The sequence below is a fragment of the Rhinopithecus roxellana genome, chromosome 12 (assembly GCF_007565055.1).
Source record: "Rhinopithecus roxellana isolate Shanxi Qingling chromosome 12, ASM756505v1, whole genome shotgun sequence".
Classification (NCBI taxonomy): domain Eukaryota; kingdom Metazoa; phylum Chordata; class Mammalia; order Primates; family Cercopithecidae; genus Rhinopithecus; species Rhinopithecus roxellana.
Window position 1 is genome coordinate 9,559,115 of NC_044560.1, and position 10,000 is coordinate 9,569,114.

Genomic DNA, 10,000 nt, shown 5'->3' on the forward strand with positions numbered 1-10,000 from the left:
CCATTTGTTACGCACCAGGCCATGTGCCAGGGAGAAGGGAGGGGTTCCCATCTAATGATAGGTGAGAATTGTCATTATCCCTACTTAATAGAAGGCAAAACAGAGACCCAAAGAACCTGAGAAATGCCCAAGTCACAGCTAGAAATATAGAAGAGAGGTTTCAAATCCAAGACATCTGTGTCCCAAGCCCATGCACCAGCCACCCTAATGTCTGACCCTCCCTCTAGGCCAGAGCTTCCCACCAGGCCCCCAGACCCTGGGAATTCCCTCTTGGCTCTCTGCAGAGGCACCCCTTACTCATTCCTTCATCTGTGGCCTCTAGACAGTAGTAATTTTCAAGTCTCTTTCTTTCAAAACTTAATTTGCCAATTTCCCCCTTAGAGGTGCTTTTTGATATTCCTTCAGGCTGTCAGCCTGGACAGGCCACGGAAGCAGAATCCAGGGAGATGGATGCTTATTACAACCATTCAATTAATTAAGTTTGAATAATGCAGCGCTGGCATGCTCCCATCGATGCGTGGAGGCCTATAGACTCCCCCACCTTAGACTTTTAATAGCCTTTTCCATATTTATTGCTACCTAACCGGACACTTCAAACATATCCTGCACTCGGTATAATTTGATATCTGCCCAGTCCCCAAAGTACCCTCTCGACAAATGTTTACCTGATGCTATACTATATTTAAAAGATTTATATTCCTTTTTGCTGAATGGAGTCCTTGGGAAAGGAGGACTCTGTCTTCCCAAGCAGAGGATCTGGCATTCGCTGGCGGGGTGGCCTCCAGCAGGAATGTTTTAATACATCACTTATTAAAATGGACCTGGAGCCTTGGCCGAGGGCTCCCATACTCCCTGCTTCCCAACAGAGGACAGCCCCAAGGCCTTAGCTGACCACATCCAAGCCCTGCCCCCTTCTAAACCCTTACACAGTGACTATCAGAGCCAACAGGGCCTCAAACCAACAAAGGACCTTTAAGGCTGAAGGACAGTGACTATAGCTGGGACTGAGCCTGGGCCTGGGGTCAGAGGACCCTGCATCCTCCTCCTGAAGCGTGGGCCCTGGGTTCCGATCCTCTCTCCGTGACTTTACTAGCTGAGTCACCTTATACAAGTTACTTCACCCTTCTGAGCCCCAGTTTCTCCTGTACAATCAGGATAATAATAGTGCCTATTTCATATTGCTTTGTGAGCCTGGTATACAGTAAGAGCTCAATTAATGCAGAAGCTGTGCAATCCTTTTGGCCTCTCTGGGGCCTCGATTTCCTTACCTACTGAAGAGAGCAACTCGTGGGTTTCTAGGGGTGCTGGGATGATTGCACGGGAAAACAGGAAAGAAAACACGTTGTAATTACACAGTGCTTTGATCACGTCAGTGGCAATTACTCCTGGGTGCGGACACAAACCGTGCCTTCCGAAAGAATCTTTTCACATGGCTTCTGCCCCTCGGCAGATTGATGCCTTGTCCCCCTCAGTCTATCAGAGGGAAAGCACAGGGGATGGCTGAGCTCCATGGTACCCATCAGCTCCGAGGTGCTGGGAGTTCCCGGGTGAGCAGGGAGGAGAACAGGTTCTGGAGGGTCAGGCACCTGGGAAAATTAATCTGGCATTCGCACTCCTGCTGGCCCCACCAGCCCCAGCTTGCTCACCGCTCCCAATAATAACTGCTTGCATGGAGAGCTCTCTGCTGGGACCTCCTGAGCCCTTGGGCCTCCACTGCCTGGGAAGGAGGTTGAGACATCACCCCCTCTGGGCCCTCTGGAGCCCCTCTTGCTCCTGCCCACCCCCCCTCCCCTAGCCTCTTACCTGATGTCTGAGTCACACGTAGGCTCTTGTCACCGTGAGCTGTGTTGTGACGCCTGGCTGACAGCTTTCCCACAAACACATTAAAACCTCCCAGCACTTCTGGGTGTGTGATAGCCCAGGAGAAAAAAACCTCTCCCAGTTTTTCTTCAGCCAAAATCCTTCTCCCAAACCCTCCTCCCCCGGGGCCCTGCTCCCCCAAGCCTAACAAGGGGCTGACATTTGTCTACCTATCAAGCCTTCCTAACTGATGATTAGAGGAAGGCTGGTAAGTGCAGATGCCTGAGATCTCTCAGGCCGTGCACCCCCAGGAGCAGCGCATCCCTCGATCTGTGAGCCCCGGAAGGTGAAGATGCAGAGAACACAACTCCTCTTCAGCCCTGCCTCTGAGGACAGGGGGCCCTTGGTGAAGTATGAAATGTGATACTGAGTGTTCCCACATGCTGGCATTGTGTTCATCCTCCTAATAACCCTATGAGGCAGGGGCTGAATTATCCTCACTTTACAGATTAGGAAATTGAGGCTTAAAGAAGTTCAGGCTCAAGTCCAAAGACCTAGGAAGTCGGGGAGCTGGGACTTGCATCCAACTCTGCCAGCCTGCAAAGTCGCTCTTAACAAGATTGGCTGCTTCCCTGCACAGTATCCCTTTCTCCCCTCACCCCACCAGAGATGGCAGAAATCTCAGGGATGCAGTGAGAGCTCAAACTGCAAATCCAAAATGGAATAAATTCACCTTAGGGGGATGGCCTTGCCAGTCCAGCCCATCTTTCCTCTCATCTGAGCCCACCCATAGGGGCCCCCAACATTGCCATTTTGCCTCACAGACCAAAGCCACCATCCCTCCTTCCTGTCTGCAGCCAGCCCACAAACAGCAAGTCATGTCCCCCCACCCCACCTCACCCCCTAGCCAAAACAGAGGAAAGAGAGGAGTGAGACACAGGAACAATTCTTTTATTGTACATTGGAGAAATAGCCCTGTGTGCTGGTTCAAGGTGCAACATACAGAATATTGAATTAAGAAAAGAGGGAACGGGGAAGGGAAGGGCAACCTCTTGAGGTCCAAAGTTGCAAACAAAAAATGGTAAAAGATTTCCTCACGCAAGAGGCATTTTTGCAAATACCATGCAAAACAGGCAGCTGGTGTGCCTTAAGAGAATCCCTATAAATAACAGAAAAGACACTCCAAGCATTCCTGTACGTGGACTCAGAGCACAGAGAAAAGAAACTAAAATGCCTTTTGGCATTTCAAGATATTTGGCACTCTTGTGATTACATTTTTTTACAGTCCATTAAAGAGAATAAACTGACATAATATTAGAGAAATAAACAGGCTGCTCACACAACAGACTGCAAGGGGAGGTTAGAAAAAGCTCAAGCATTTTTTTCTTTGTTTTTCGTGTGTGCGTGTGTGCGTGTGTGTGTGTGTGTGTGTGTGTGTGTTTCTGACATAAAAAATGTGTCCATTTGCATTAACTTGGGCACATAGCTTGCAGCAACAAAGAAACACAAGCTTTACAACTCATTTTAAAATAAAACAAGGATCTTTTCTATGTATCATTCCTTAGAAAAGTTCTCTTCTTGTTTTAAACACATTCCTGATAACTTCTAAAGATGACCAAAATAAAACAGAATATCTACAGAGATCATTTTCTGAATTTTTTGTACATCCAAGGATAACAACATATATGTAAACATTGGGAACAGCCAAATCAGCGAAGAATGCCAACACCTCAAAATACCTGGTGTTGCCGCTTCATTAAGTGGTTCAAAATCCAGATCTATAATTGCGCAATATTCACCGTATATAAAAAGAAATGGATATTGATTTTGACAAATAGCTGCAACTGAGACTTCTTTTTTATTTCTTTATATGTGTGTATATAGTGATTTTTTATTATTTTTAAAATTTTATTTATGTATTTATTTTTATTTTTGCAGAGAAGCCCAGAGCCTCCTCCTCCTCCTCCTTCTCACGCCTCATCTGTCTCCCGGCCTGATACCAGATACAGGTTGTTGATTTCATCGTGGGTAGCAAGCTAGTAATAAATTTCAAAGTGCTTTCTGTTTTCATGCTTTTTGCCAATAACTGTTATCGCCGTTCTTATTCTCTCCCTTAACTCATTGTCTTTGGGGGAGTTAGACACCAGGAGGTGCCTTGTCGGTCATATTTTTCAGCACGTCATCAATCCTATCATCTTCAATAACAACTGCAAAAAAAGGGGGGAAAAGAGAGGTGAGCGCGCTTGGGCCTAGCCAGAGGTCTCTGACATTTCCCGTTTTGCCCAGAGTAGGGAGGTCGGGAGAGGAGAGGGCGAGGGAGCAGGGCTCACTGCGCGGTGAAACAGCTCCATCCTCCTCCGCCCCTGCCAGGAGTCCCTTCCCTGCTTTCCTCTGAACCACCCCACCATCCCCTATCCTCCAGCCTGCGTCCCAGCTCCATTCTGGGAAAAGGAAACAGAGAGGGCGCCAACCCAGCCGCTCCTGCTGCAGCCGGGGCGCGCACTGGCCGAGTCCTCCCAGCACCAGGTGTACTAATTTAGACAGAAATGTCTGGAGCTGTGATAGGAGAGGGCGCCAAAGTCTTTGGGTCTCGGGACCCCCGGGGAGTCCCGAGCGCAGCTCCGGTGGGCAAGGCTAGGTGTGGAGATGCGCGGAGCCAGGAGGGGCCGCCAAAGCCGGTTCCCACGACGCGCAGCGGGTGGGAGTTAGGGCCTAGCCTGGGCGGGAGCCCCCTCCTGAGCGCCCTCTCCAAATCGCGGGCCGATGGACTCCGCCGCCCGCGCTCCCCGCTGCGGCAGGGACACTCGCGGTAACTTCCGCCTCTTTCACCGTCTCGACCTAGCCTCGTCTTTCTCAGTCCCTCCATCAGTCCCTCGGCGCGACAGCCGCCGATCGAGGTCTCTGGGTCTCCCTGTCTAAGGCGTCGGTCGCCCTTATTGTTTCGGCGGCTTCTCCGTTCTCCCCATACGTGCGTCCTCGGCTCTGTCTCTCCCGTTCCAGCTCCCCTCTCGAGAGCTTTGTCTCGGTTTCTGCCACCCTCCGTCTCCCGCGTACCCCCTCCCCTCCATCCCTGCGTCTCAGTCTCTCTTGGCAGCCGTCGGTCCCCCTCATTGTCCCCGCGCCTCTGGAGCTCCCTCGGAGCCTCTCTGCCTCTCCGCCTCTCTGGGGCTTTTCCAGCTCTCGCGCGGATCGCCCAGGCCTGGCAAACCCCCTCCCAGGCCAAGTAACAATGAAAACCCCGTGAGACCCGAACGCCCTAGCCTTCCCTGCAGGAATGGGATCCTCCCCACGCAGGTCCCCACGCCGTCCCCTGGGGGACCCTGGGACCCCCTCCCCCCAGGGCTGTGGAACGAGCGCTGCTGCGACTACACTGCGCAAAAGGCGGGGGTTGGGGGCGCAAATCAAAAAGCAAACTTTGCCGGGGGTGGGGACCCCCAGCTGCAGCTAGAAGCCGCCACGCCCCCGGGGTGACCCAGCCAGGGATCGGGCTTAGGAGGACGTGTTCCTGGGACCCGCTTCAGCCGGACCCGCAGTGCGGGATCCCCCAATTCTGCAGGAGGAGATTCCGTCGGGTCTGAACCGGCTCCAGCGGGTGGGAGACCTCCGAAACCCGTGTTCAGGCCGCCGCGCGGGAAAAAGGGGATGTCAGGGAAGGGGGCCGCGAACTCACCCCGCTTGCTCCTGCCGATCTGGCCCAGCTTGGGCGGCCGCTTGTTCTGCCCGGCGCCGAAGAAGTTGTTGGTGTCCTGCAGGCGGCAGGAGAAGATCTGGCCCACGTCGCCGCCGTCGCCGTAGGGGCTCAGCTTCTCGTCGCCGTAGGGCAGCACCTCCGACATGGTCGCGTCCGGGGGCTCCGCCGCGGCGCCTCCTCCGCCCGCGTCCCCGCCCGCGGCGGACAGGGTCAGCGGCGCTGGGGCCGGGGGCGGCCGGCCGGGGACGGCCCGCGGGCTGCTGCGGCAGTGGCGCCGGCGAGAGGCCGGGGGACGCCGCTAGGGCAAGAGCGCGGCACCCGCGCTAGCGGCCCGGAGAGCGCCCGCGGCTGCGCTGCGCTGCGCTCCGGCTCCGCGCGCGAGTGGCTGCTGCTCCGCCAGAGGCGAGCAGGACTCACATCCTCGGCGCGCTGGGGCTCTGGGCGGGGGCCGGGCCGGGCGGGGCCGCGAGCCGGGAGGGAGGAGGCGTCCCTGCGAGCCCGGAGGGCGCGGGACCGAGGAGGGTGCACCCCGGGAGCCGGGCGGGCCGGTCCTGCGGCGAGTGCGGGCGGCGGCGCCGGTTCGGGGAGGCAGACTGGGAGCTGCGAGCCGCGGGGCTGCGAGGGGCGGAGGGGGAGGGGAGGGAGAGAGGAGGGAGGGCACCGGGGGAGGAAACCCGGAGGGAGGGTGGGGGAGAGAAACCGAGAGGGAGACGGGGAGAAAAACAGGGACTGAAAGACTGGGAGGCAGGGGAAACGGTGGAAGGAGACAGAGGAGAGGGGGAGAGGAAGGAGAGGAGGAGAAAGAAGAAAAGGTGGTGGGGGACGAGCTAGAACGGAGAGACAGGGGAAAGATGAGAGGAGGAGGGAAAGGATCGGGAGGGAGAGGAAGAGGGTCGGAGAGGGAAGGAAGGGAGAAAGACAGAGGGGGGAGAGGGAGGCAGGGATAGAGGAGGCAGCGAGCTGCGAGGAGAAATGCCGGCCGCGGCGCCGAGGCGAGGCGCGGGGAGGAGGGCGGGAGGAGGCGGGGAGGAGGGGACCCGCGGGCCCCGGGGAGAGATCCCTGCGAGCGGAGCGACGTCACGGGGCCGCGCCGGCCGGCCCGGGCCGCCGCTAGCTTCCTGCCCCCGCCCCCAGCCCCCGCCGTCCCGCTCGCGGGTGTTTACTGGGCCCGGAGCTGGTGCGCGCCCGCCCCGCAACCGGCTCGGCATCCTGAGGGGACCTCGGGGGGAGTGGGGGTTCCGGGAGCCGGAAGGGGAGCGGACCGACGACGCACACGCGGGGAAGGGCGGAAGCATGCTGACCTCCCTGGGGGCAGATGCTGCGGGGCAAAGATCGGAGGGCTCCAGGGCGACCAGCGAACACAGCCTCCCCCGCCAGCTGCAAACCGGGGAGCCCCTCCTCCCCACCGCACTTGCTCCCCAATTCAGACCCTGAGGGCCCAGCCACTGGGGCCTCACACTCTCCTCCCGCCCTGGCTCAGTCCGACCTGGAAGGCCTCACTCCCCACCGCCCCCGCCCAACGGCGCTGGACTCCGGCTCCCGCGGGGCCTCCAGGAGGGGGAGGGGGAGAGAGAAGGGGCAGCCCCGCCTCCCGCAGGAGAAGGGAGCGCCTCATTACGCCGGGCTCGCCCGGGATGCCTGGCTCCCGGCGTCCTCTGCCTCCTCTGGGGACGTCCCGGGCCTGCCGCCCTCTGCCCTCGGGGGCCTCCCTTCCAGCAACAGCCTTGCGCCCTGTGGAGAGACTACGGCCTCTGAGATGAGGAGCGGGCTTCTCGATGCCGGGAGGGAGACTGGGGCAGCCCCAGAGGCCTGGGAGGCGCATCTGCCAAGCAGATGGTAACGCCGAGGGGGCAAGGTGCATGAGGAGCGCTCATTATCCTCGCCGGAGCCAACAGCACCTGCCCTCCGCTGGAGACCTTTACTTAGCAGAGCCGCCTGACCACGGGGAGGGGCAATGACCCCAAGGTCATGCCAGCTGCTGGAGGCAGGGCTGGGAAACACATCCAGGTGGCCCAGGTGTGTCTCACCTGGCTCATCCTGCTGCCCTGCAAGGGGTCCCATCAACAGTGAAAGGAGCTCTCCCCTCCCATCTAGAACTCTGGTGGGTGGGAGCTGGAGGCAGAAGGGGGAGGTTTTTTCCTGGTATAACATCTGGTGGAGGGGGGAGTCAGTCCAGCCCCCTCTCCAAACTGTGTAAAAGGATTGGCTGGCCTCGGGAAGCCAGATCCCATGCGGGGAGGAGGAAGGGAGCAGAGAAAACGGAGACTGAAGCTATGTGGCAGGTGGAATAAACATGTCCCTTGGATTTAGGTCTGGGTTTGAATCCCAACCCCGTGGTTTGCTGACTGTGTGACCCTGAGCGGGTCATCTCCCTTCTCTGAGCTTCCATGGTCTCAGCTGTCCAATGGGTATATGGCTAGCTACTACCTGTGTACCCTGAAGGACAGTTATGAAAACAAAAATAAAATCAGGCTCTGATGCCTGGCTGAGAGTGGATGTGCAATAGACTTTTGAGAGATGACTTAATGAGTGAGAAAGAACAATAGCACTTCATTAGCTTCCATTTCAGGACCACAGGAGCTGGGAGAATCCTTAGAGATGAGCGGGGCCTATCCCTCATTTCCATATGGGGAAACAGAAGCCCAGAGGGCCAGGGGCTAACCCCAAATCCCACAGCTTGTCTATGACAGAAGCCTCAGGTCCCCAGACTGACCTTGTTCCTCTCCACAAGCCACCTGGTTCATTCATTAGGGCTTCATTCATTTTTGCCTGCTTTGAGGTTAGCGCCAAGGCCAAGTGCTAACAGAGAAAACAAGAGCATAACAAGCAGGATGATAAAGTTCCAAGAAGCACTGACATTTGTCTCCTGCTTTCTTATTTTCCCCCAAAGCATTTTCACATCTATTATTGACCTTGCTTCTCAAAATAAATACCTTTTGAGGTAGAAAGAGGAGACGTTGCATCCCTGTTTAACTGACATAGCAGAAAGAGGATAAGTGACTTGCCCAAGGTCACAGCCTAGCGATAGAGCCAGGAGAAGCCACTGTGGCCAGCCCTGATTCCGTAGGGGACTCCCTGCAGTGCAGGGCTGGGACCACCCCATTTCTCTCACATCCACCTGGCTCCTTCCTTGCTGCTGAGAAGCACAAAGCAATTTACACGCTGAGCACCTACGACAGTCCCACTGCACAGAAGGTAAGCAGAAAGACTCAGTGAGGGCTGACGAATCCCTGCACGCACAGCAAGTGAGAGCAAGAAGAGAAGTCCCTTTTCCACCCCATCTGTTTTTATGTTTACCTTGCCTTGTTCCAAATAAGGTTAAAGGTGACAGCATCCCACTTTCCCAACTCAGCACCCACCCTCTTCAGGAAGCACATGCGCCTCCCAGCACATGGTACTTGACAGCTTGAAAAGCATCTCCATGACTATTCGCTCATTAATCGCCAAGCTTCGGAAGCCAAGAGGTTGGCTCTGAACCAGAGGCCCAGAGCTGTGTTGAAGAGGCCAGACCCAGGTGACGGAACCTAATGAGGCAGGAATGAAGGCTTCTCTCCCCACCTCCCCACAAGGAAGCCTGACAGTACATGGTCTGGGGCAGTAGTCTAGGATGAAGAGCCCACTGAGGCAGTCAAGTTCAAAGCCCTGGTTGGGCACGGTGGCTCACACCTATAATCCCTCCTACTTTGGGAGGCTGAGGCAGTCGGATCGCTTGAGTCTAGGAGTTTGAGACCAGCCTGGGCAACATAGCAAGACCCTCATCTCTTTTTTTTTTTTTTTTTTTTTTTTTTTTGAGACGGAGTCTCACTCTGTCGCCCGGGCTGGAGTGCAGTGGCCAGATCTCAGCTCACTGCAAGCTCTGCCTCCCGGGTTCACGCCATTCTCCTGCCTCAGCCTCCCGAGTAGCTGGGACTACAGGCGCCCGCCACCTCGCCCGGCTAGTTTTTTGTATTTTTTAGTAGAGATGGGGTTTCACAGTGTTAGCCAGGATGGTCTCGATCTCCTGACCTCGTGATCCGCCCGTCTCGGCCTCCCAAAGTGCTGGGATTACAGGCTTGAGCCACCGTGCCCGGCCAAGACCCTCATCTCTACAAAAAATTTAAAAATGAATGGACATGGTGGGGCACGCTTGTGGTCTCACCTACTTTGAAGGCTGATCGGGGAGGATTGTTTGAGCCAGGGATGTTGAGGCTGCAGTGAGCCATGATTGCACTGCATCCCAGCATGGGCAACACAGTGAGACGCCATCTCAAAAAAAAAAAAAAAAAAGTTCAAAGCCCTGCTCTGTCATTTCCTAGGTCTGTGATCCTTTCACTCTCTGTGCCTAAGTTTTTTCATCTGTCAAATGGGCATAAGAATCATTATTACTTTGTGGTTATTGGGGGAAAGAGAGCATACACACACCATGCCTAGCACAGAGTCCGTCCTCAATAAAGGTGGTTGTTATTATTTGCTATGGGCTCTCTTTGTGGCTTTGAAAAACCTGCCTCTGACTCTATATCACCCAATGGG

At 55.8% G+C, this 10,000-nt stretch overlaps 1 protein-coding gene across 1 annotated transcript; it reads right to left on the bottom strand.

Moving 5' to 3' along the window:
• Positions 1-2,730: 2,730 nt before the first annotated feature.
• Positions 2,731-6,532, bottom strand: CAMK2N1 (calcium/calmodulin dependent protein kinase II inhibitor 1). The gene is made up of 2 exons (XM_010364322.2): positions 5,471-6,532; positions 2,731-4,007 (listed from the first exon to the last, which is right to left on the bottom strand). The coding sequence occupies exons 1-2, from the start codon at positions 5,634-5,636 to the stop codon at positions 3,937-3,939; spliced, it is 237 nt and encodes a 78-aa protein (XP_010362624.1). The 5' UTR covers positions 5,637-6,532; the 3' UTR covers positions 2,731-3,936.
• Positions 6,533-10,000: the final 3,468 nt, after the last annotated feature.